Source organism: Hippopotamus amphibius, chromosome 3 (genome assembly GCF_030028045.1).
Source record: "Hippopotamus amphibius kiboko isolate mHipAmp2 chromosome 3, mHipAmp2.hap2, whole genome shotgun sequence".
Classification (NCBI taxonomy): Eukaryota; Metazoa; Chordata; class Mammalia; order Artiodactyla; family Hippopotamidae; genus Hippopotamus; species Hippopotamus amphibius.
This window is the reverse complement of record NC_080188.1, coordinates 149,256,851-149,284,725: the sequence shown is the minus strand read 5'-3', so window position 1 is coordinate 149,284,725 and position 27,875 is coordinate 149,256,851. Positions and strand designations below refer to the sequence as shown.

The 27,875-nt window shown below is 36.9% G+C and overlaps 1 protein-coding gene across 8 annotated transcripts in view; it reads right to left on the bottom strand.

Moving 5' to 3' along the window:
* Nucleotides 1–27,875, bottom strand: part of AKT3 (AKT serine/threonine kinase 3) — a 363,328-nt gene that overhangs the window by 162,056 nt on the left and 173,397 nt on the right. For 5 of the 8 annotated variants that reach the window (XR_009052722.1, XM_057728155.1, XM_057728156.1 and 2 more), the window contains one exon: nucleotides 18,824–18,935. Coding sequence is in view for 7 of the 8 variants with exons in the window: in XM_057728155.1 (XP_057584138.1) it covers nucleotides 18,824–18,935 (112 nt within the window). In the remaining variant the exon portion in view is untranslated. Of the gene's footprint in view, nucleotides 1–5,323; nucleotides 6,441–18,823; nucleotides 18,936–27,875 lie in introns of those variants that run through there. The other 3 variants (XM_057728160.1, XM_057728161.1, XM_057728162.1) reach the window with 2 other exon arrangements.

The window sequence follows — 27,875 nt, the reverse complement described above, 5'->3', positions numbered from 1 at the left end:
CTTGCATCTATTGAGATGATCATGTTTTTATTCTTTAATTTGTTAATTTGGTGTATCACATTGATTGATTTGTGTATCTTGAAGAATCCTTGCATCCCTGGGATAAATCCTACTTGATCATGATGTATGACCCTTTTAATGTGTTTTTGGATTCAGTTTGCTAGTATTTTGTTGAGGATTTTTGTATCTATGTTCATTAGTGATACTGGTCTGTAATTTTCTTTTTCTGTGAAATCTCTCTCTGGTTTTGGTATCAGGGTGACAGTGGCTTTGTAGGACAAGTTTGGGACTGTTCCTCACCGCAAATTTTTAGGAAGATTTTGAGAAGGACAGGTGTTAGGTCCTCTCTCAATATTTAATGGAATTCATCTGTGAAGCCATCTCATCCTGGAATTCTGTTTGTTGGAAGATTTTAATTACGGTTTTCAAATTCATTACTTGTGATTGCTCATATTTTCTATTTCTTCCTGGGTCAGTTTTGGAAGGTTGTACCTTTCAAGAATTTGTCCATTTGTTCCAGGTTTTGCATTTTATTGGCATATAGTGGCTTGCAGTAGTCTCTTATGATCCTTTGCATTTCTGTGGTGTCAGCTGTAATTTCTCCTTTTTCATTTTTGATTTTACTGATTTGAGTATTCTCCCTTTTTGTCTTGATGAGTCTGGCTAAAGGTTTATCAATTTTGTTTCTCTTCTCAAAGAATCAACTTTTAGTTTTATTGATCTTTATTACTGCTTTCTTCATTTCTATTTCATTTAATTCTACTCTAATCTCTGTAATTTCTATCCTTCTACTAACTTCGGGTTTTCTTTGTTCTTCTTTCTCCTGGTTGTTTTAGGGGTAAGGTTAGATTGTTTCTTTGAGATTTTTCTTGTTTCCTAAGGTGGGATTGAATTGCTATAAACTTCCCTCTTAGGGAAGCTTTTGCTGTGTCCCATAGGTTTTGGATCATCGTGTTTTTGTTGTCATTTGTCTCTATGTATTTTTTTAAATTTCCTCCTTGATTTCTTCAGTGGTCTGTTGGTTATTTAGCAGTACACTATTTACTCTCCATGTATTTGAGTCTTTTACAAATTTTTTCTTGTAATTAATTGCTAATCTCATAGAATTGTGGTCATAAAAGATGCTTGACATGATTTCAATTTTCTTACATTTTCCACAGCTTGACATGTGATGCAAGATGTGACCTATCTTGGAGGATATTCCATGTCACTTGAGAAGAAAATTAGGGTGGAATGTCCTATAGCTATCATTTAAATCTATCTGCTCTATTGTGTCATTTAAAGCTTGTTTCCTTATTTATTTTCTCTGATCTGTCCATTGGTGTAAGTGGGGTGTTAAAGTCCCCCACTATTATTGTGTTACTGTCAATTTCCCCATTTATGGCTGTTAACATTTGCCTTATGCATTGAAGTGCTCCTCTACTGGGTACCTAAATGTGTATAACATATTTCTTGGATTGATCCCTTGAGTGTTATGTAGTGTCCTTCCTTATATCTTGTAGCAGTCTTTATTTTAAAGTCTGTTTTATCTGATATGAGTATTGCTACTACAGTTTTCTTTTGATTTCCATTTGCATGAAGTATCTTTTTCTATCCCCTCACTTTCAGTCTGTATGTGTCCCTAGGTCTGAAGTGGGCATCTTACAGACAGCATATATAGGGCTCATTTTTGTATCCATTCAGCCAGTCTGTGTCTTTTGGTTGGAGCCTTTAATCCATTCATATTCAAGGTAATTATCACTATCTATATTCCTATTATCATTTTCTTAATTGTTCTGTGTTTGTTTTTGTGGGTCTTTTTCTTCTCTTGTGTTCCCCACCTAGAGAAGTTCCTTTAGTATTTGTTGTAAAACTGGCTTGGTGGTTCTTAATTCTCTTAGCTTTTGCTTGTCTGTAAAGCTTTTGATTTCTGTGTGAAATCTGAATAAGACCCTTGCTGGGTAGAGTAATCTTCATTGCACATTTTCCCCTTTCATCACTTTCAACATATCCTGGATTGCCTTCTGGACTGCAGAGTTTCTGCTGAAAAATTAGCTGATAACTTTATGGGGATTCCCTTGAATGTTATTTGTTGCTTTTCCATTGCTGCTTCTAATATTTTTTCTCTGAATTTAATTTTTGTTAGTTTGATTAATATGTGTCTTGGTGTGTTTTTCCTAGGGTTTATCCTGTATTGGACTCTCTGCACTTCCTGGACTTGGGTGCTATATCCTTTCCCATGTTAGGGAAGTTTTTGAATCTAAGCTCTTCAAATATATTTTAAGACCCTTTCTCTTTCTCATCTTCTTCTGGGACTCCTATAATTTGAATGTTGGTGTCTTTAATGTTGTCACAGAGGTCTCTGAGACTGTCCTCCATCCTTTTCATTCTTTTTTCTTTATTTCACTCCCTGGCAGTTATTTCCACCATTCTCTCTTCCAGCTCAGTTATTCATTCTTTTGCCTCAGTTATTTTGCCATTGATTTCTTCTAGAGCATTTTTCATTTCAGTTATTGTGTTGTTCATCACTGTTCATTTGTTCTTTAGTTCTTCTAGGTCTTTGTTAAACATTTCTTGTATTTTCTCTATCTGTGCCTCCATTCTATTTCTGAGATTTTAGATCATCTTTACCATCATTACCTTGAATTCTGAATTCTTTTTCAGGTAGGTTGTCTATTTCCTCTTTATTTGGTCATGTAGGTTTTTGTCTTTCCCTTTCATCTGTAACATTTTTTTCTGTCTTTTTTTTTTTTTTTTTGGATAGGTGTGGCTTTGTTCCTGTCTTAGTGGTTCTTTGGCCTGATGAGTCCAGCACTGGAGTTTGCAGGCAGTGGGTAGAGCCAGGTCTTGGTGCCAAGATGAGGAGATCCAGGAGTCCTCACATGGATTAATATTCCCTGGGGCCTGAAGTTCTCTGTTAGTACAGCAGTTTGGACACAGGGCTCCCACCACAGGAGCTCAGGACCAACCCCCTGTTCTGGGAGCAAAGATCCCACAAGTCGTATGGCGTGGCACATACAGAAAAAAAAAGTAGGGAGGGGGGTGGAGAACAAACAAAAAGGAGCAGAACAAAAATAAAGGAAAAAAATAAAATTAGAAAAATAAAAAACTTTATAAGAAAACATAAAAATATAAATGAAACAATTAGGTAAAAGAGAACCAGAAGAACAACAGCAACAAAAAAAGCTGGAAAATGTCTTGGCTGTGGGGCAGGGGGGCTTAGGTGGAAGGCAGGCCTAGGGTCAGGACTGCGTATGGAGAGAAAAGGCCCTGCGCTGAGGGGCGGAGGGGCAGGGCATAGGCTCAGCACAGCCAGAGGGGCCTCCCTTCTAGCATCTCCCTTTCCTTTGGCCCTCCCTCCCTCCCTCCCATGCCCTCAGGATCCAGGCTGCTGGGATCATGCCCTGGGCCCAAGTGGGTGGGGAAACACTTTCCCTTCTGATCCTCCAATCCCCCAAGGGTCTCTCACCATCCCCACTTATCTCCTCACTGTGAATGGGCCCCTCTGGCTGTGGGAACCCCTCCCCTCCCAAAGCCACCCCTTAGGGGTGCCGGTCCCATCTGACCTTCAGTTCTGCTCCTCCTTCCTTCCCCCCTTCTTCCTACTGAGTCACTCACAGGTTCCTCCCGTCCCCTTAGGTGTCCAAGGTCGCCCACCAGTGCCCAGTAGGTGCCCTAGTTGTGAAGAGATGCAAATTCCGCATCCTCCTACTCTGCCCTCTTGACTCCACCTGTATCTGTGGTTTCGCATCCTCAGATTCAAGTGAGCATAGCATTGTGCTGGCGTACATATTTATTGAAAAAAAAAAAAACCACATATAAGTAAATCAGTGCAATTCAAACCCATACAGTTCAAGAATCAGCTGTAATTTGTAATGGCTCTTTTGAATTTTGTTTTTGACTCAATGATTACTAAGAGATATATTATTTAATTTCTAAATACTGAAAAGAGTTTTCCTGATTCTCGTATTCACTTGATTTCTAATCAGTTATTTTATAATCCAGGATTATAAACCAGGATACAATCTGTCCTGGTGAATGATCTATAAGCATTTAAAAACTATATGTATTCTGTCAATTTGGGGTATAATATTCTGTAAATGTCAATTACATCAAGGTGGTAGTATAATTCTATGTCTTTGCTGATTTTCTGTCTAGTTGGTCTATCAATTATTGAAAATAATATTAAAATTTCCAAATATGACTGTGGGATTGTCGGCTCTTCCATTTTTAACCATTACTGCATGCATACATGTTCATGATTGTATATCATCCAAATCAATTGACCCTTTTATTAGAGCTGTCTTACTAATCTCTAGCAAAAATCTCATATAATATAGCAAATCTCTTTCTTACACTTATTGAATGCATGGTACAACTTAGCTGTCTTTGAAGCGCATCTCTTACAGAGTATTTCAGTAAACTTTGCATTTTCATCAATTCTGAAATTCTCTGCCTTTTAACTGCAGTATTTAATACATTAATGTGTAATGCAACTATTTATATAGCTGCACAAAAGTCCACTATTTTACATTTTTCTGCTTTTTTCCTCTTCTTATCTTCCTCTTTGCCTTTTTGTTTTTATCATTTTCCACTTTTTTCAGGATTCCAGTTTAGTTTTCCTTCAGAATTTACAGCCATCTTTTTCTGCAGTATTTTAAAACACACTCTCAACTTATACAGAGTTCACTTTCATAATGTACTAAGGATTCATTAACTTTCTATGATTCTATTTCTTTTTCTATTCTATTTATGTATTCATTTACTGGCTGCATTGGGTCTGCATTGCTGCACACAGGCTTTCTCTAGTTGCAGTGAGTGGGGGCTACTCTTCATTGTGGTGTGTGGGCTCCTCACTGAGGTGGCTTCTCCTGTTGCAGAGCACGGTCTCTAGGAACACGGGCTTCAGTAGTAGTGGCACACAGGTTCAACAGTTGTGGCACACAGGCTTAGTTGCTCCACAGCATGTGGGATCTTCCAGGAGCAGGGATCGAAACCGTGTTATCTGCATTGGCAGGCAGATTCTTAACCACTGCGCCACCCAGGAAGTCCCTTTCTATTTCTATTCACATTATCTTGGTGATCATCATACCCCTGGTTTCCCTGTATAAGCTATCCTTGAAATTATAACATTCATCCTCGACTTAGCAAAGCTTAATATATCAGTATTTCTAATGCTTCCCAGAAAATGCAGTGATGTCTTTAGAAATGAACTCCATTTTTCCCTCAACCTCTATTTATGTTATTATTTCAGATTTTTTGTATTCTTTATATAATCAAACCACAAAATATATTATGATTGTTCATAAAATCACTACTCATTTGCCTTTATCAACTTATTTACCATTTTAATTGTTTTTGTTTCATTCTTATATCTTTGCTTCCATTTCGATGATTTTTATTCTGGCTGAACAAATATTTTCTTTATAGCAGGCCTGCTGGTAATAAAATATATCAATATCAATAATTTTTTCTTTGCTCTGCACTTTAAAATTCTTTTAAAAATACAAATATACATTGTGAAATGAATACCACAGTAAAGCTAATTAGCATTCATTACATCACATAGGTACAATTTTTTTTTTTTTTCCATCCTCCCTGTCTGGCAACCCCCATTTGTCCTCTGTATCTATGAGTGTTTCTGTTTTGTTTTTTAGTCTCCACATATAAGTGAAATCATATGGTATCTTTCTCTGTCTGCATTACTTCATTTAGCATAATATTCTTCCAGGTCCATCCAGTTTGTCATGGCAAGATTTCATTCTTTTTTATGGTTGAGTAACATTCCATTGTGTACACATACCACATCTTTATCTATCCATCTATGGATGGACACCAAGGTTGCTTCCATATCTTGACTACTTTAAATAATACTGCAATGAACACAGGGGTGCATACTTCTTTTCAAATTAGTGTTTTCATTCTCTTTGGAAAAATAACCAGAAGTAAACATGCTAGATTGGATGGTAGCACTATTTTTAATTTTTGAGGACCTTCCATACTGTTTTCCATAGTGGCTGCACCAATTTACATTCCAGCCAACAGTGTACAAAGGTTCACTTTTCTCCACATCCTTATCAGCACTTATTTCATATCTTTCTGATAATTTCCATTCTAACAGGTGTGAGGTGATATCTCATTTTGTTGTTGATTTCCATTTTCCTGGTAGTGATTTTGAGCATCTTTTTATGGGTCTGTTGACTCTCTGTATGTCTTCCTTGGAAAAATGTCTATTCAGATTCTATGCCTATTTTTATTCAGATTGTTTTCCTGATGTTGAGCTGTGTGAGAGCACTTTATGTATTTTGGATATTAACCCCATACTGGATATATCATTTGCAAGTATCTTCTCTCATTTAGTAAGTTGCCTTTTTTTGTTGTTGTTAATGGTTCTCTTCACTGTGTAGAAGCTTTTGTTTGATGTATTCTCATTTGTTTATTTCTGCTTTTGTTTTTCTTGCCTGGGAAGACATACCAAAAAAACATTGCTAAGACTAATGTAAAAGAGCATACTGACTTTTAGAAGTTTTATGGTTTCAGGTCTCATATTTAAGTCTTTTATTCATTTTGAGATTCTTTCACATATAATTTAAGAAAGTAGTTCAGTTTCATTCTTTAGCATGAAGCAACCCAGCTTTCCCAATTACATTTATTTAAGCATTTCTTTGTCTTCAATTTTTTTAGAATAGCTTAACAAGGATAGGTATTAGCTCCTCTTTAAATGCTTGGTAGAAGTCACCTGAGAAGCTGTCTGGCCTGAACTTCTGTTTGTTAGAAGGTGTTTGTTTTGTTTTGTTTTTTTAAAATTGATTCAATTTCAATTACTGGTAACTCATCTGTTCATATACTCTATTTCTTCCTGATTCAGTCTTGGGAGACTGTATATTTCTAGCAATTTATCCATTTCTTCTAGGTTGTCCATTTTACTGGTGTACAATTGCTCACAGTATTCTTTTACAATCCTTTCCTTTACTGTGGTTTTAGCTGTAATGTATCCTCTTTCATTTCACATTTTATTTATTTTGGCCCTTATCTCTTTTTTTCTTGATGAGTCTACTTAAAGGATTTTCAGTTTTGTTTAGCTTTTCAACAAACCAGCTTTTAGTTTCATTGATGTTTTCTATTATTTTTAGTCTCCAATTTATTCATTTCTACTCTGGTCTTTATTATTTGTTTCTTTCTACTAACTCTGGGTTTTCTTTATTCTTCTATTCCTCATTTTCTTTGGTGAAAGGTTAGGGTCTTATTTGAGATTTTTCTTGTTTCCTGAGGTAGGCATGTAACAGTACAAGCTTCCCTCTTAGAGCAGCTTCTGCTGTGTCCCATTGATTTTGAATCGTTGTGTTTCCATTTTGTGTTTCCATTTTCATTTGTCTCGAAGTATTCTTTTATTTCCTCTATGATTTCTTTAGTGACCCACTTATTGTTTAGTAACATATTGTTTAGTTGCCATGTGTTGATGTTTCTGTTTAGTAACATATTATTTAGCTACCATGTGTTCATGTAGGTGATTTCTAGTCTCATACCTTTATAATCAGAAAAGATGCTTGATATGATTTCAATCCTCTTAAATTTGTTGAGACTTGCTTTGTAGCCTAGCACGTGATATATCCTGGAAAGTCTTTCATGTACACTTGAAAAGAATGTGTATTCTGCTGGGTTTATATGGAATGTTTACATATATATTAAGTTATCTGGTCAAATGCAAAACTTAAAGCCAGTGTTGCCTTATTGATTTTTCTATTGGATGATCTGTCTGTTGATGTAAGTGGGATGTTCAAAGTCCTCTATTATTGTGTTATTGTCAATATCTCCCTTTATGTTTGTTAATATTTGTTTTATGTATTTAGTTAGGTGCTCCTATGTTGGGTACATATATATACAATTTTTATATGTTCTTGAATTGATCCCTTTATCATCATGTAACATCCTTCTTTGTCTCTTGCTGTAGTATTTGTTTTAATATTAGCATTTTGTATTTATTGGCATTTCATTTATTGCTTTCTGGTTGTTTTTGTGGTTCCTTTTTGTTCCTTTCTTCTTTTGTTCTCTTCCCTTGTGACATGATCACTAGCTTTAGTACCATATTTGTTTTATATTAACATTGTATATGATGATTTTAAATTGATCACTTAACTTCAAACAGATTCTAACAATCCACCCCCCCACACATTTTTTCAGACATTATATTTTACATCATTTTGTTTTGTATGTCCCTTAACTACTTATTATAGATAATTTTACTAGTTCTGTCTTTTAACCTTTCTACTAGCTTTACAAGTGGTTGACCTACTACCACTACTGTATATTTTCCTGGTTACCAATGAGATGTTTCCTTCAGTAATTTTCGTATTTTCTAGTTGTGGTCTTTTATTTCCCTTGGGAAGTCCCTAGAACATTTCTTGTATAGGTGGTTTAGTCGTGCTGAACTCTTTTAGATTTTGTCTATAAAACTCTCTTTGATTCAAATCTGAATGACAGCATCACTAGGTACAGCATTCTTGGTTGTAGGTTTTTTTCCTTTCATCACTTTAAATATGTCATGCCTCTCCCTTCAGGCCTGCAAAAGTTTCTACTGGAAAGTGAGCTCATAGTCTTATGGAAGTTCCCTTGTACATAACTACTTGCTTTTCAATTGCTACTTTCAAGATTCTCTTTTTAAAATTTGCCATTTTAATTACAATTTGTATTGGTGTGAATCTCTTTGGGTTCATTTTATTTTGGACTGTATGTTTCATGGACCAGATGTCTGTTTCCTTTTCCAGGTTAAAGAAGTTTTTAGCTATTATTTATTTGAGTAAGTTCTCTCTTCTTTCTCTCTCTCTTCTCCTTCTGGGCCCTCTTATAATATGACTGTTAGTATGCCTGACCTTGTCCCAGGTCTCTTAAATTAACTTTATTTCTTAAAATTCCTTTTTCTTTTCTGGTCATCTTGTGTGGTTTCCACTACTCTGTCATTGAGTTCACTGATCTCTTTGTCAATCATCTAATCTATTATTGATTCCTTCTAGTGTATTTTTTAAATTTCATTTATTGCATTCCTCAGCTCTCTTTGGTTCTTCTTTACATTTTCTAACTCTTTTGTTAAACTTCCCACTGCGTTCATCCATTCTTCTTCTACTTTGCTTTGTTCTTCTTCTAGGGTTTTATCTTGTTCCTTCATTTGGAACATATTTCTCTGTTAACCTCATTTTGCATAATTCTGTTTTTATTTCTATTAAGTAGGTTGGTTACATTCCTCAATCTCGGAGGAGTGGCCTTATGTAGGAGACATTTTATGAGGCCCAGCAGCACACCTCCCTTTGTTCACCAGAGCTATATGGTGCCCCCATGTGGGCTGTATGAGCCCTTCTCTTGCTGCAGGGCTGACCACTGTAGGCACAGTGGTGGGGGGCTGATCTCCAGGTTGACTGGCTAACAGGCCCTGACATGTGGAGGCTGCCAGTCTACTAATGGGTGGGGTTGGGTCCCAGTGCAGCTGGCTCCGTGGCCAAGGGGGTGCTGGGGCTAGTTCTTATCTGCTGGTGATCAAGGCCAGGTCTTGGCGTCACCAGCTGCAGAGCCCAAGGGGTCTGGGTGCTACCCAGGTGATGGGATAGGCCATGTCCCAGGGCAGCTGTTTGTGGGTTCTAGGAGGCCCCATTGATGGTGCTGGTCCGCTACTAGGTTGACTGTGGTGCCTGAGGGCTCTCAAGGCTGACCCAGACCCACTGGTGGGTGGGGCTGTGAGGCCTGTGGGGTCCTGAGGCTGGTGCTTACTGACTGATGGGTGGGTATGCCACCAGTGCTAATAGTCTAGAGGAAAAACTTCAAAATCGTGCTTGCCAGCACCAGTGTCCTTTTGGTAGAAGGAGCTCTCCAAAATGGCTGCTGCCAGCATCTATATTCCTAGTGGGAGTCATAGTTGCCTTCTGTCTCTCTGGGATGCTCTCCAAAATCATCAAGCAAGTGGGTCCAACTCAGGCTCCCTTCAAATTACTGCCTGTGTGGCCTCTGCACTGGGAGATTTTACATGAGCCCTTTAAGAGAAAGTGTGTCTCCTACAGTTTTTCAGCTCTACCATATATGAGTCCTGCTGACTTTCAAAGCCAGACATTCCAGGTGCTCCCCTTCCTGCTGCAGGACCCTTGTGCTGGGGAGCCTGACGTTAGGCTTGGACCTATCACCCTTTGGGGTGAACCTCTGCAACTGTCTCTGCTCCTCCTACCCATCCTTATATTTTTAGATTTAGAAAAATCTCCCACTAGTCTTCAGGTTGTTCTCATCTGTAAATAGTTGCAATTCTGATGTGCCCGTGGGAGGAGGTGAGCTCAATGTCTCCCTACTCCACCATGTTGGCCATAACTCTTAAAGTGTTATCAATATTTGACTGGAATTTTAAAATACTCAGCTGAAATATTTTCATTTTACTTTTATTCCTGGAAAATATTTTAGGTCATTAGCACTTTCTTTCAGCACATTAACGCCAACTATCATTCCATTCTATACATTCCATGTCAATTTTTCTGTTGATCTCTTACCTCTTGATCTAACCGTTACTCCTCTGAAGGCAAAATATCTTTTTTCTCTATCTGCTTTGAGAATTTTCCCACTTTCTTCTGTTTTCAAAAGCCTAATGAAACTAGGTGGGTTTTTCTTCTATTTTTCCTCCATAGGACTTCTTGAATATGTGGTTTGCTATCTTCTTAGCCATTTTAGAAACTTTTCAGCCATTATCTCCTCAAATACTTTCTGCCCCATTCTTCCACTCTTATTTTTTAGACTCCAATTATGTGTTATATAAGACCATGTCACTGCATTCCTTTTATCTTACATTCTCCTCTTATTTATCTTTACTTTCTATCCTTCTATCTTTTCATTTTTCAACTTGATACTATTAAAACCTCTCTTTGAATTCACTAACTTTCCCTAATGCTAGGCCAAATTTATTACTAAAATCTCCCACTAACACTAATATCTTATTTTTTAATTTTATAATTCCCATTCAGTTCATTTTTTCTAATTTCTAGCTCTAGCTGAATTGCCCAGCTTAACTTTTATTTCCTTGAACATACTAATACATATTTATTTTAATCTGTCTGATAACTCCATTATCTGGAGCCCCTATGAATCTGACTCTGTTGTCTGTTTTGCTTTTGTGATTTTGGCCACACTGTCTCGAATCCCTGTATACTTTTTTGCTTTGTTTTATTTTTTAATGAGCATTAAACAATGTACATGAAAAAGTAAGAAACAGTGTGAAGTCATCTTAAGATATAATCTTCTTTTAGAGATCTGCAAATTTAAGGCCCTAAATAATTTAATGCCAGACTTCAATCCTTAAAAGGTAAGTCTATGTCCAGTTTACTTTTTATTCTAGGGTATAGTCCTTTAGAGTGCCAAGCCAAAATACAGTCATTTACCATGTCTCTTTTTGGTAGGCCCTGGATTCTGAAATCTGACTCACAGATTTGACAATTACTCCAAATCTTAACATCTCAGACATATCTTCTAGAATTGGCAGATAGATACCCCTAGAGAAATAATGGGCTCACTTTTCTAGGCTTCTTTCTTCCATAGAGTTTTAGCCCATAATTCTTCACAGCCATAGTGACTCTTGGATGTCTTCCTCCCCTTTTTGTAAAAATTCTGTCCAGTTTTTCTAGTAAGTTCTTAGGTGGATTACTGACCTAAATTACCTAATTCACCATAAATGAACAACACAGGTGTATGTGTGTGTGGTATGTGTGTGTGTGTGTGTGTGTGTATATACATATACATATATATATGCAAAAGACTACTGGGCCCAAACATCTCACTAATTGAAAGAGGGTATCCAATTTTCGAATTCCAATGTAATGTTGGAAAATGTAGTCAATTTGAAAATAAAAAAGAGACTCCTATGAAAAAGTAAATTCATCTTAAAGTATATATTCCATGTATACTAAAATTAAACAATTTTCATAAGCTAATCATTTATTTGAAAACAAATATTTAATTAAAATATCTAATATATGAGTGCTGTTAAAGCTCAAATAAGTCACGGAGTAGGGAGAACTTACAGTGATAGGGTAAGCCTTGGTATTGTGAATAAGCATTACAAGGTGTTACAGGTAAAATATAACAACCCATGGGACTGGGTTCTGTCTCATCTGACTTGGAGCACTGATGGGACCTGACATAATCTAGAAGTCTAGGTGGTGCTGAGAGCAAAAGAGAGCTAGGGGACTTGCAGAGGCTCCAGAGAATCTGCAGTACTGGAGACAGGCACTAGAAGGAGCAACATATTATGACTTCCTGAAAAAAGAAACCTGCAAGTCTTTCTAACTGGAGATTTACACACGCCAATCCAGAGAAGTCACAACCACAGATAATGTTTGAGAGTCCACTAGAAACTGTAGCTGGGCTGACTGGTGAAGGTCAGTCCCTGCACAAAGCCAATTTCTAAAGATGGGAGAGCTGGCTATTTTCACAAATGTACAGATTCCAACACAAAGACAACTGAACAAACAGGGAAACACGACCCAATTAAAAAAATTAAATTCTCCAGAAACTGACCCTAAAGATAGAGTTATATCAATTATCTCACAAAGAATTCAAACAAACCATCAGAGAGATGCTCAATGACCTCAGTACAATGATACATGAACAATGTGAGAATATCACGAGAGAGAGAATATTTATTTTTAAACTGGAGGTTAAGAATACAATAATTGAATTGAAAAATTAAACAAACAGGTTCAACAGCAGTCTTCATCAAGTGGAAGAAAGAATCAACATACTCAAAAACATGTCAATTGAAACTATCCCAGTAAAGGAACAAAAAGAAAAAAGAATGAAAAGGAGTGAAGAAAGTCTAAGGGACATATGGGAAACCATCAAATGGACCATTAAATTCATTATGGGAGTCCCAGAAGCAGAAGAGAGGGAAATGGGGCAGAAAGCTTATTTGGAAAAATAATAGCTAAAAACTTCCCAAATATGGGAAAGAAAAGCAATGTCCAGATTCAACTAGAAGGAACCAAAAAAAAAAACACTATACCAAGACACATTATAATGAAATTGTCAAAAGTCAAACACAAAGAGAGAATTTTTAAAGAAGCAAGAGAAAAGCAACTCATCACCTAAGGGAGTCTCCATAAGACTATCAGCAGATTTCTCAGCAGAAACATTGCAGGTCTGAAGGCAAGTGAAATGATATATTCAAGGTATTTAAAGACAAAAACTGCCAACCAAGAATAAATAATTGGCAAAACTATCCTTCAAAAATAAAGGAGAAATAAAGACTTTCCCAGGTAAACAAAAGCTGAAGGAATTCATCACTACTAGACCTGCCTCACAAGAAATGCTGAAGGGAGTCCTTCAAGTTGAAGCAAAAGGACACTACACAGAAACACAAAAAGATACTAAAAATACGGAATACTGGATTATTTTAACAGTGGTATGTAATTCAATTCTGGTACAGAAGTTAAAAGACAGAAATATAAAAAAACTATAAATATAAAAGTATGTTAATGGATACTCAATATAAAAAGATGTGATTATGACATTAAGAACATAAAGTATGAGGATTTAAGTAAAAGAGTTCTGTATGCAACTGAAGTTATTAACATTTTAAAATAGATTGTTATAATTTTAAGATATTTTATAAAGCCCTAAGTTTACTACAAAGAAAATACCTATAAAAGATAAGAGAAAATGAGAAAGAAATCAAAGCATGTTAATACAAAAACATCAATGAAACACAAAGGAAGACAGCGAGAGAGGAAAAAAGGCACCAAAAAAAATCCAAACAAGTCAAACAGAAAACAATTTAAAAATGGCAAATCCTCATCAGTAATTACATTAAAAAGATAAATGGATTTAACTCAATAAAAAGATACAGAGTGGCTGAATGGATAAACAAAGAAGATCCCATGATATGTCGTCTAAAGAGACACTTTAGATTTAAGGACATACACAGGTTAAAGTACAATGGAAAAAGATATTCAAAAATGGTAAAGAAAACAGAGTAACCATACTTATATCAGACAAAACAGACTTTATATCAAAAACTGTCACAAGAGACAAAGAATGACATTATATAATGATAAAATGGTCAATTCACTAGGGAGATATAACAATTATAAATATATATGAACTCAACAAAACAGCAATATATGAAACAAACACTAACAAAACTGAAGAGAGAATGACAACATCACAGTATCAGGAGATTTCAAAACCCCTTTTAATAACAGACAATCCAGACATAAGATCAATGTGGAAAAAGAACTTGAACAATGCTATACTGATCAAAGTGCTCTAACAGACATACAGAACATTCTACACAACAGCAGCAGAATAAACATTCTTCTCAAGTGCACATTCTCCAAGACAGATAACCTGTTTGCTCATTAAAAAAAACTCAACAAATTTAAGAAGACTGAAATCATACTAAGTATCTTTTTCAACAACAATGGGATAAAACTAGAAATCAATACCAGAAAGAAAACTAAAAAATCTTCAAATATGTACATATTTCACAACATACTATTGAACAACCAATGAGTTCAAGAAGAAATCAAAAGAGAAATAAAAAAAATCTCCTGAGACAAATGAAAACAAAAATACAACATACCAAAGACCTATGGGTTGCAGTAAAAGTGGTGCTAAGGTGGAATTTTTTTTTCAGTAATTTTTTTTCAGTAATTTATTAGGGACTTCCCTGGTGGCACAGTGGTTAAGAATCCGCCTGCGAATACAGGGGACATGCGTTCAATCCCTGGTCCGGGAAGATCCCACATGCAGTGGAGCAACTAAGCTGGTGCACCACAACTACTGAGCCTACGCACCAAAACTACTGAAGCCCGCACCTCTAGGGCCCACATGCTGCAAATACTGAAGCCTGCGTGCCTAGAGCCCATGCTCCACAACAAGAGAAGCCACTGCAATGAGAAGCCCACGCACCGCAATGAAGAGTAGCCTCTGCTTGCCACAACTAGAGAAAGCCCACACACAGCAACGAAGACCCAATGGAGCCAATAAATTAATTAACTTTTAAAAATGCCTACATTATAAAAGAGCAAAGATCTCAAATAAGCAATCTAACTTTATACATACATACTAAGCTTACAGCTAGCAGAAAGAAGAAAATAATAAAGATTAGACCAGAAACACACAAAGTAGAGAATAGAAATATTCAATGAAAGTAACATTAGGGTTTTGAAAAGATCAACAAAATTGACAAAGCTTTAGCTAAACTGATTTAAAAAAAAGAAGAGAAGATTGAAAATTAGAAGTGGAAGAGGAGACATTAAAATTGATACTACAGGGACTTCCTAGGTGGCACAGTGGTTAAGAATCTGCCTGCCAATGCAGGGGACATGGGTTCAAGCCCTGGTCTGGGAAGATCCCACGTGCCACAGAGCAGCTAAGCCCATGCACCATAACTATTGAGCCTGCACTCTAGAGCCTGTGAGCCACAACTATTGAGCCTGTGTGCCTCAACTACTGAAGCCCAAGCGCCTAGAGCCTGTGCTCCACAACAAGAGAAGCCACTGCAATGGGGAGACTGTGCACCACAATGAAGAGCAGCCCCCGCTCACCGCAACTAGAGAAAGCCCGTGTGCAGCAATGAAGACCCAATGCAGCCAATAAATAAATAAATGTTATAAAAAACAGATACTACAGAAATAAAAAAGGATTATAAGATATTACTATAAACAAATAACCTCCTTTTTAAAATGGCCAAAAGACCTGAATAGTTATTTCTTCAAAGAAGATATACAAATGATCACAGGTATATGAAAAGACGCTCAACATCATTAATCAATATGGGAATGCAAGTCAAAACCACATGAGACATCATGTCACACCTGTTAGAATGGCCACTCTAAGATGGTGAGAATGTGAAGAAAATGGAACCCTGTGCACTGCTCATCGGAATATAAAATGGTGCAGCTGCTATGGAAAACACTATGGAGGCTCCTCAAAAGATTAATTAACACAAGATTTGGGATTAGCAGGTATAATCTACTATATATAAAACAGATAACCAATAAGGACCTACTGTATAGCACAGGGAACTATACTCAATATTTTATTATAGCCTATAAGAGAAAAGAATCTGAAAAAAATAGATTTATATGTACAACTGAATCACTTTGCTGTATACCTGAAACTAAAACATTGTAAAATCAATTACACTTCACTTTTAAAAACTTTTTTTAATTTAAAAAAATAAACATAGAACTACTCTATGATCCAGTAACCCACTTCCAGGTATTTATCTCAAAGAATTGAAATCAGGATCTTGAACAGATATTTGTACTCCCCTATTCACTGCATTATTATTCAAAATAGCTAAGAGGTGGAAACAACCTAAATGTTCATTGATAGTTGAATGGATAAAGAAAATATGGTATAAACATACAATGGAACATTATTCAGTCTTAAAAATAGAAAGAAATGCTGTCATATGCTACAACATGGAAAAATGAAATAAACCAATCATAGAAGGACAAATATTACATGCTTCCACTTATACGAGGTATCTATAACGTGAGGTAGTCAAACTCATAGAAGCAGAAAATAGAATGGTGGGTGACAGGGGTGGGACAGAGGGAAATGGGGAGTTGCTATTCAGTGGTATAGAGTTTCAGCCATGAAACATGAAAATGTTATAGAGATATGCTTTATAGTAAGTGCATACAGTTTATAATACTGTACCATACACTTAAAAATTTGTTATGAGGACAGATTTCATATTATGTTTTTAATCAAAACTTTAAAAAGAATGTACTAAAAAAGCTGAGACTATTTTGAAAAATAGTAATAATTGAGTACTCCTTTACTAAATGTTAAAATTCTATAAGACTTCTCTAAGTAAAACCATGTAGTCCTAGGACTAGAATGACAGAAAAATTAAAGGGAAAAAAGCCTAAAATTACAAAATTCATGTATATGTGCCATCTGTAATCAGTGAGAAGAGAACAGATTATTCAAAAAATGGAGCTGAGACTACACTCTCGTTTTTCGGAAAAAATTAGTTACACTCCAAACTTATATTACTCAATGAAACAAATATAACATTTTTTAAGATAGACTTAGTTTACAACAGGTAAGGATTTTAGACTGGCAGGCAGAGTATATAAAATACAGAATTTCTAGCTCTCACTACATCTTTCTAAGTCTTCATTAACATTAAAGTCATACAAAATCTTCAAACACCAATTCTATCGTGTTGGCCAAAAGGTTCGTTCGGTTAGTGAATACGGTATTCAATAAAATTCTTGGTGAAAATGAAAAATGTGTCTTTCATTGTTACTTAAAACCGAACAAACTTTTTGGCCAAACCAATAGATAAATATGGAAAATCACATTCCAACGGCAAATATAAGTATGTTGTTTTTCATTTTTACTAAGATTGCTTTCTTCTAGTCACAAATGCAAATGCAAATGAATTGTTCCAAAAGTAATGTGATATTATTACAGGAACAGCAAACTAGATATTTTAAAGTATTACGATATGGCTTAAGTCCAGTTTTGCCAATATAAATGGCAAAATTAATCATGTTTCAATGGGACTTTATAAATCCACTAAGAATAAAATTTTCAAAGAATATATATTGACATGGGAAAAGTTCCATTCATTCAGCCAGTCAACAAATACCATGTTGGACCTTGGACTATGTGCTAAAGATAAAATAATGAGCATGAAAGATATGATACTTGCGAGTCAAGAATCTTATAGTCAAGTGAGAAAGGCAAACAAAGACTACAGTGGAGATGTACTTGATACAAAGGATACAAGGAGATATGTAAGTACATAGCAGAGGAGTCCTAAACAAGTCAGAGAAGGTTTTGTAAGAAATGTGACATTTTAAGCTCAGATCTGAAAGATACACGGTAACTAGCCCAACCACGGTTATGGGTAGAAATATAAGTAAATTGAAGTTCTCGCATATAGAAATGCCCAGAGAAGCCTAGGGTGTGTGGGAAGGGAGGACAGACCAAATTTTATGTATACCAAACACCTAAATACATCTGCACAGAGTAAGATTGGAAGTATATAAAAGAAAATATTATCAGTTCCTAACTCTGGTTATAGAATTAGAATTCCGAGTAATTTTTCATTCTTTTTAATTTTTCTTCTTTTCTATATTTCCTAAAGTAATCAATCATACATTATCATTTATTATCTATTGACAAAAAAGTATTATTAAAATAACACTTTACTATTTACTACATTTTGGAAGAGGTTGTTTTTGTTTTAAATCTTAGACAAGTCTCTTAGCACCTAATTTATTCATTTGGAAAATAAGGCTATTAACATTTAACTTCACAAAGTTTCTTATTTGGATCAAATATGATAACGTGTAGAAAAGTGATCTTGTGGTTGTTGGACCTAACTCAGTATCAGAGCCACCAGATCAAGGGGTATTAAGACAGAACTGGAGGACAGTAGATCAGGAGGATGAAACATGGCCCTCCTGATGAAGCTGGTGTGCTCGTTACTAACATTTTGCCTCCCTCCCCCCATTTTAGCAATGATGACAGTCATTGCCAATCTAGCCCGATTTTTCTTTTTTTCCTCACTGAGCCTAGACCCTATCTCAGAATCCTTCTCAGCATAACACTCCTGGAAGCCACTTGCATAATGGCATGCTACTTGAAACTTTTTGCCATCACCAGCCTTAGAATTCCAAATATGAACATAATCAACTACATAATTTTTAAAAGGTAGTCTGGTGACAAAAATGCCCTCTTTAATTTATATTTTCACTTTTAAATGTTCTGTTTTCTGTTAAAAAGTATATCTTATAGCACTTCTAGAGGTTTTGATTGCTGCTTTCTCACAAAATGAAAAAAATGAGTTTCTTACCTTTCTTCTGGAGTATCTACATGAAATGTTCTCTCTATAACAGTGGTCCACTGGAGACATCTGATAATAAATGTGTTTGGCTTTGGTCGTTCTGTTTTCATTAACTGGCATTCTAGAAATAAAATAAAATGTCTCTTTGAATATACTTATATTTAAACTAAGAAGTAAACAACTGAGAACTACAGAATTCTATGCTAAACAAACCACTGCAACCTTACAGATTTCTGTGGATCTTCACTCAAGGTTGTTTGTTCACAACAACTTCAGTATTCTTTTCCAATCCATTGCCCATTCTGATCACATGCTCTATTAAGCAACCAAACTGGACTATTAAACTTTCCCTAAATACTTCTTGTTCTTTCCTTTATCTATACCTTTGCTCCCACTGATACTACTATTTGGGATGTTTTCCATTTATTTTACCCCTAACCATATGTAATCCCCAACAGCCAAAAGAATACCTGTCCATATCAAATTCTACTCCTTCCACAAAGCTTTTATAATAACCTGGTCCTAGACTAACCATTCCCCACTTTATATTCTCATAACATTCTCACTACATTCCCCACTCTATATTCTCATTATTTATTATTATACCCCTCATTTTTCACTTAGCATAGAGTACCTTACATTGTTATCATTTTTAAGAAGGTATCCTTATCCCTAGCTAGATTATAAGCCTTTGACAGTATGCACCCCCTAAAACTCTTGGTAATCATAGCACCTAGAGCCAGTCAGTCAAAAGTGACAAATTCTGTCAGGGATCATCTAGGAAGACTTCAAAAAAAAAGGAGCATAGCATAGTGGCTAAAATTTTGGACTTTAACACTACTGTGCCTGGATTCAACTTTTTTTTTCCTACTATTAACTGTGCAACCTTGGACAAGTTAATTAATTTATCTGGTCTTCAAGTATTAAATGGGAAACAATGTACCTAAATCATAAAACTGATGTAGGGATTACTTAAATAAATGTAATATTTAGCATAGTGTATGACACACAGTAAGTTTTCAATAAATGTTAGCTGCTATTATTAGGTGTACACCTGAGCTATACTTCAAAGGATATCTGGTACTGGACAACAAGAGAAGACAGGATACGGTTGTCTGCTGCTCCTTTGAAAGAAACGAATTTACCCCTAGTTGACAAATTCAACAGTGTTTTCTCAGCGCTTATCTGTTTTGCCCTAGCTTCATCATTAGCAACTATCAACTACATAGGTCTTTATAGGATTGCATCATTAATCACGTTGGACTAACTCTTTATTGACTCTTTACACTAAAAGAGATTATCATAACTCACCGAGGGTCTCTGCTTAGTTTTTTTCTCTTTTCTAATAAGTTTTTATGGTCTCAGCCATCATCTCGCAGTTTACCTATATCAAAATCCATATTTCTTTCCATCTTGGATGTCTATTTTATAATACATATGTCTAACTGTACACTGGATATTCTACCTGGTTGAATTATTGGAAGCACACCTAAAACCAAACCTACTATCTTTCCCCCTAAATCTGTTCCTACTCCTGGCCTTCCTAATTTTTCCATCAAACACACTGAAAACATGGGCAACCTTCTTTTTTGATACTGGTACTATTTGCCATTACTTTTCCATTGATTCTATTGTACTTCAGACTCTCATGGCCCAATGCCTAAAACCTCCCCAGGTGCCATTAAACTGGATCTTCCTACTTAGAGATGTGGAAAGGCCAGATAAGTTACTTAAATATAGAAACTGTATTCTAAGAGACATCTGAACTCATTCAAAATTAAATTCCTGATTTCTCTCACTTTCACTCCCCTTGCCAACCTCTACTATAGCTTTCTCTAGCTCAGATGATGGCACCTCCATCCTTTCAATCACTCAAGTCAAAAACCTTGGAGATAAGTTTAAGCCATCTCTTCACTCACATCTCCCTCTGGAAATCCTGTTGACTCTGCTTTCAAAATATATTAGTCTCACGTCTCACCTCCTCCACTACCCTGGAACAAGTCATCATTATCTCTCACAGGAATATTCCAAAAGCCTTAGAACAGCTCTCCCCTGCCCCTCACTGCAGTGTGTTCTCAAGACATATAGCCAGAAACCTTCTTAAAATTAACAACTGGAAAAAAAAAATGCAATGTTTTCAATTCACTGAGAATAGAAGACAAAGGACTTTAAATGATCAATAAGGTTCCTACATGATCTGGGCCTCCCACCCATCCCACTTAAGTTTCTGACCTCCTCCCCTACTACTCTCTTTCAGGACACTCTGCCAGTTACCCTGCCCTCCCTGCATTTACTCAACAATGCACTGCACCCTCTCTCTTTAGGGTCTTTTGCCTAGTTGTGCCTTCTGCCGGGCATTCCTCCCCTCACACAACCCCATAGCTAACTTTTCACCTTCTTCAAGTCTTAAATCAAACCTAACCTTCACATTGAAGCCTAACTCAACCCTGCTACTCAATACTGAAATCTGCATCCTTTACCCAGGTCCTCGTACCTGCTCTACTTTTTATTTCCCATAGCATGCTTCCATCTTTGTTCAACTGAGATGACTAAATATCTTTCTTATTTACTGTCTCTTTCTTCAACTAGAATGTAAGCTCTATTAATATATTTTTAGCACCCAGAACTGTGCCTAACATACAGCAGATGCTCAAGAAGTATTGTCTCAGTCAGTGAATTCTGACAGTAATAATCCAACAAGAACAATTTTGATGATATACGAAAGAGGAGAAAACTTCTGGAGCAACTCCCTTATATAGTCAAAAAGGGATAGGATTCACTGAACAAGTAGAGGGTGGCTATAGTCAGGAGTATAGAGAGTTTAGTGATGGAATAGGACTGAAGATAGGGTAAAGGAGCCCAAATGCAGTTACGCGTATATATGAAAGTTGGAGCTGGCAGAAATCATTTGCTCATTGCTTCTGTTTTTTCAGAGAATTCTTAAGGATGTAAAGCCATCCTTAAGAATAAGGTTGGGAGAGAAAAGATGGAGGCGAAGTAGAGAGATGTGGAGTGCATCCCTCTCCACAGATGCATTGGGAATGCACGGAAGGATGCAGTCATTCCCACAGAGAACCAGCTGAACACCAGCAGACGGCCTCGGACACCAGAAAGGGCTGCGGGGAGCCCGACATAGCCGGTAGGGAGGCATCTACGACGGCTCAAAGAGGGTGAAGCGGTGGAGCTGTGGCAGACCGGAGGGAGTGAGAAACATACGGAGGGTCCGCAGCGCAGCTCAGCGTTCCGGGACCGAGACATCAATCCGCGGCTGAACGGAGGGTCCAGGAGCGGGAGCGTGGGAACCGGAGAGCAGGTTCACGGTGAGAAACATTGTTGCCAGTAGGGTGAGGGACTGAGAGGACAGGAGGGAGGAGGTCCACGGAGAGGAGTGCCCGTCCCTGACAGCTGCCCAGCCATGATGGCAGCTGGAGGCTGCAGGCTCACTGGCAGGGGGGGAGGAGCCGCGTGCGTAGCCTCTCCCTCTCTTTCCGCGCCTCTGCAATAGGCAGTGGAGAGACACCCTGCAAGCCACCTAAGGCGCTCAGGGATAACAAGCACCCTCAGGCGCTCGGGCGGGGCTAGATTAAAACCCCTTGCAATGCCAGCAGCAGGGAGGCTGCCAAGAGAAAAAAAAAAAAAAAAACAACAGCATCAAAAAGAAAAAAACCACCGAGAGAGGCCCAACTCTGAGACTTTCTGTTTACGCCTGAGCCACCACTGCCCTCTGCAACAGGCACCTCCAAGCCTGACTGAAACAACAGTGCGCCACTGCTCACTCACTCCCAGGAGAAGGAGCCACTATTGTACCCTCTCCCTCTCCACACACCGACACTTACAGACGAACAATAAAGGAACCTCTGCTGGTCACAGAATAACGCAAAAAAAACCCAAGGCAAGGAGAAGGACACTTACAGCTGAGACGCTAAGGAAACAGAAATAGTAGTATCAATACCTATTGAACTGGTCCATTCTGGGATCAGTTCTGGATTTTTTTTTTTTCTTTCTCTCTCTCCTTTCTTTTTTTTTGATTTATTAAATACAATCTTAGCCCTAAGGGATCTACAAGTTTTATAACATAATTTTTTAATATTTTTTATTCTTTTTTTTTTTTTTTTTTTTTTGCCTTTTTATATACTTCTATATCTAGCTAAGTTTTTGGTAGTATGGACAAAATATCTCTCATACTTTCCTTTCATCCCTATCTTTTATACATGTCTATTGCTTTCTTTTTATTTGCATATTTCCAACCACATTACGCTCTCCTGTTCCCCTTTCCTCCAGTCTTTTTAAGTTTATTTTATCTTAACATACGTATAAGCAACACTATCGGTCTGCTCAGACTCCTTGCTCTATTCTCCAGATGACGCACTGCCTTGGTATTTAATATTAGGCTTTTGTCTTTATCTTAGTTCTTAGTACAGTTGTCTAATTACATTCTGAGAATCTCCATTCTCTGTGGTGGTACTCCAGCTCTTTTCTATACTTGATCCTAGCTTACAAAATCTCCCTGGATTGATGTTTGTATGTGTAGGGTGTTATTTGTTGTTTGTTTGCTTTTGCTTTTGTCTCTGATTTGTTCTGTTTCAGTTGTCAATTTCTGTTGGGTTTCTCTTTGAATATCTGATAGCACACTGGGGTTCTGTCAGGTCTTTCTAGAGCCTTATGTCCTAACGGATTCAGTAATTGTGTGTCTTATACATGTATGTGTTTCCTAGACTTAATATTCGTTTAATCCAATACTTGGACATTAGTCTGAGGCTTGGACAGTCTTCTATAAACACCTCTATCGCCAGGACAAGCAACCCCAAAACTCTGGACAACCATGAGGAAACAAAGAAACACCATGCAGGCAAAGGAGCAGGAAAAAACCCCACAAGACCAAATAAATGAGGAGGAAATAGGAAAAATGCCTGAAAAAGAATTTAGAGTCATGATAGTAAAAATGATACAAAATCTCGATAACAAAATAGAGAAAGTACAAGAAACAGTTCATAAGAACTCAGAAAAACAAACACCAATGGATAACAAAATAACTGAAATTAAAAATACTCTAGATGCTATAACCAGCAGAATGACTGAGGCAGAAGAACGAATAAGTGAGTTGGAAGATCGAATGGGGGAAATAAATGCCACAGAGCAGGAAAAAGAAAAAAGAATAAAAAGATAAGAAGACAGTCTCAGAGACCTCAGTGATAACATTAAACGTACCAACATTCAAATTACAGGCATCCCAGAAGAAGAAGAAAACAAGAAAGCGTCTGAGAAAATATTTGAAGAGGTTCTAGTGGAAAACTTCCCCAACATGGGAAAGGAAATAATTCACCAAGTCCAAGAAGCACAGAGAGTCCCATACACAATAAACCCAAGGAGAAATACACCAAGACACATATTAATCAAACTAACGACAATTAAACACAAAGAAAAAATATTAAAAGCAGCAAGAGAAAAGAAACAAACAACATATAAGGGAAAACCCATCAGGATAACAGCTGACCTTTCTACAGAAACTCTGCAGGCCAGAAGGGAATGGCAGGATATACTGAAAGTCCTGAAAGAGAGAAACCTACAGCCAAGAATACTCTACCCAGCAAGAATCTCATTCAGATTTGAGGGAGAAATCAAAAGCTTTCCAGACAAGCAAAAGTTAAGAGAATTCAGCACCACCAAACCAGCCTTACAACAAGTGCTAAAGGAACTTCTCTAAGTAGGAAACACAAGAAAAGGAAAACACCTACAAATACACACCCAAAACAATTCAGAAAATGCTAATTGGAACACACATGTCAATAATCACTTTTAATGTAAATGGATTAAATGTTCCCACCAAAAGACACAGACTGGCTGAATGGATACAAAAACAAGACCCTTCTATATGCTGCCTACAAGAAACCCACTTCAGACCAAGGGATACATATAGACTGAAAGGAAAGGGATGGAAAAAGATATTCCATGAAAATGGAAGTCAAAAGAAAGCTGGAGTAGCAATACTCATATCAGACAAATTAGACTTGAAAGTAAAGGCTATCAAAAGAGACAAGGAAGGACACGACATAATGATCAAGGGATCCATTCAAGAAGAACATATCACAATGGTAAATATCTATGCCCCCAACATAGGAGCACCTCAATACATAAGGCAAATGCTAACAGCTATAAAAGGGGACATCGACAGTAACACAATAATAGTGGGAGACTTGAACACCCCACTTACATCAATGGACAGATCATCCAAACAGAAAATAAATAAAGACACAAGCTTTAAATGACACATTAGACCATCTCGACTTAATTGATATTTATAGGACATTCCATCCAAAAACGACAGAATACACTTTCTTCTCAAGTGCACATGGAACATTTTCCAGGATAGATCACATCTTGGGTCACAAATCAAACCTCAGCAAATTCAAGAAAATTGAAACCATATCAAGCATCTTCTCAGAGCACAACGCCATGAGACTAGATATCAATTACAGGAAAAAAACTGCAAAAAATACAAACACATGGAGGCTAAACAATTCACTCTTAAACAACCAAGGAATCACTAAAGAAATCAAAGAGGAAATCAAAAAATATCTAGAAACAAATGACAACGAAAACACAACAACCCAAAACCTATGGGATGCAGCAAAAGCAGTTCTAAGAGGGAAGTTTATAGCAATACAGTCCTACCTTAAGAAACAAGAAAATGATCGAATAAACAACCTAACCTTACACCTCAAACAACTAGAGAAAGAAGAACAAAGAAACCCCAAAGGGAGCAGAAGGAAAGAAATCATAAAGATCAGAGCAGAAATTAATGAAAAAGAAAGGAAAGAAACCATAGCAAAAATAAATAAAACTAAAAGCTGGTTCTTTGAGAAGATTAACAAAATTGATAAACCATTAGCCAGACTCATCAAGAAAAAAAGGGAGAATATGCAAATCAACAGAATTAGAAATGAAAAAGGAGAAGTCACAACGGACACCTCAGAAATACAAAACATCATGAGAGACTACTACAAGCAACTATATGCCAATCAATTGGATAACCTGGAAGAAATGGATACATTCTTAGAAAAATACAATCTTCCAAGACTGAACCAGCAAGAAATAGAAACTATGAACAGACCAATCACAGGTACGGAAATTGAGGCAGTGATTAAAAATCTCCCAACACACAAAAGCCCAGGACCAGATGGGTTCATGGGCGAATTCTATCAAACATGTCGAGAAGAGTTAACACCTATCCTTCTCAAACTCTTCCAAAAAATTGCAGAAGGCGGAGCACTCCCAAACTCATTCTACGAGGCCACCATCACCCTGAGACCAAAACCAGGCAAAGATGTCACAAAAAAAGAAAACTACAGACCAATATCACTGATGAATATAGATGCAAAAATCCTCAACAAAATACTAGCTAACAGAATCCAACAGCACATTAAAAAAATCATACACCATGATCAAGTGGGGTTTATCCCTGGGATGCAAGGATTCTTCAATATACGCAAATCAATCAACGTGATACATCATATCAACAAATTGAAGGATAAAAACCATATGATCATTTCAATAGATGCAGAAAAAGCTTTTGACAAAGTTCAACATCCATTTATGATAAAAGCTCTCCAGAAAGTGGGCATAGAAGGAAATTACCTCAACATAATAAAAGCCATATATGAAAAACCAAAAGCCAACATCGTTCTCAATGGGGAAAAACTGAAAGAATTCCCTCTAAGAACAGGAACAAGACAAGGGTGTCCACTCTCACCACTATTATTCAACATAGTTTTGGAAGTTTTAGCCACAGCAATCAGAGAAGAAAAAGAAATCAAAGGAATCCAAATTGGAAAAGAAGAAGTAAAATTGTCACTCTTTGCAGATGACATGATATTATATATAGAAAACCCTAAAGACTCTACCAGAAAACTGCTAGCACTCATTGATGAGTTTAGTAAAGTAGCAGGATACAAAATTAATGCACAGAAATCTCTTGCATTCCTATACACTAACAACGGAAGAGCAGAAAGAGAAATTAAGGAAACTCTCCCATTCACCATTGCAACCAAAAGAATCAAATACCTAGGAATAAACCTGCCTAAGGAGGCAAAAGATCTGTATGCAGAAAACCATAAGACATTCATGAAAGAAATCAAAGACGACACAAACAGATGGAGGGACATACCATGTTCCTGGATTGGAAGAATCAACATCGTGAAAATGTCTGTACTACCCAAAGCAATTTACAGATTCAATGCAATCCCGATCAAATTACCAATGGCATTTTTCACAGAACTAGAACAAGAAATCTTACGATTTGTATGGAAATGCAAAAGACCCCGAATAGCCAAAGCAATCTTGAGAAGGAAAAATGGAGTTGGTGGAATCAGCCTTCCTGACTTCAAACTATACTACAAGGCCATAGTGATCAAGACAGTATGGTACTGGCACAAAAATAGAAAGGACGATCAATGGAATAGAATAGAGAACTCAGAAGTAAGCCCAAACACATATGGGCACCTTATCTTTGACAAAGGAGGCACGAGTATACAATGGAAAAAAGACAGCCTCTTCAATAAGTGGTGCTGGGAAAATTGGACAGCAACATGTAAAAGAATGAAATTAGAACACTTCCTAACACCATACACAAAAATAAACTCCAAATGGATTAAAGACCTACATGTTAGGCCAGACACTATCAAACTCCTAGAGGAAAACATAGGCAGAACACTCCATGACATCCATCAAAGCAAGATCCTTTTTGACCCACCTCCTTGAATCAGGGAAATAAAATCAAGAATAAACGAATGGGACCTCATGAAACTTAAAAGCTTTTGCACAGCGAAAGAAACCATAAACAAGACTAAAAGGCAACCCTCAGAATGGGAAAAAATAATTGCCTATGAAACAACGGACAAAGGATTAACCTCCAAAATATACAAGCAGCTCATGCAGCTTCATACCAAAAAAGCAAATAACCCAATCCACAAATGGGCAGAAGACCTAAATAGACATTTCTCCAAAGAAGACATACAGATGGCCAACAAACACATGAAAAGATGCTCAACATCACTCATCATCA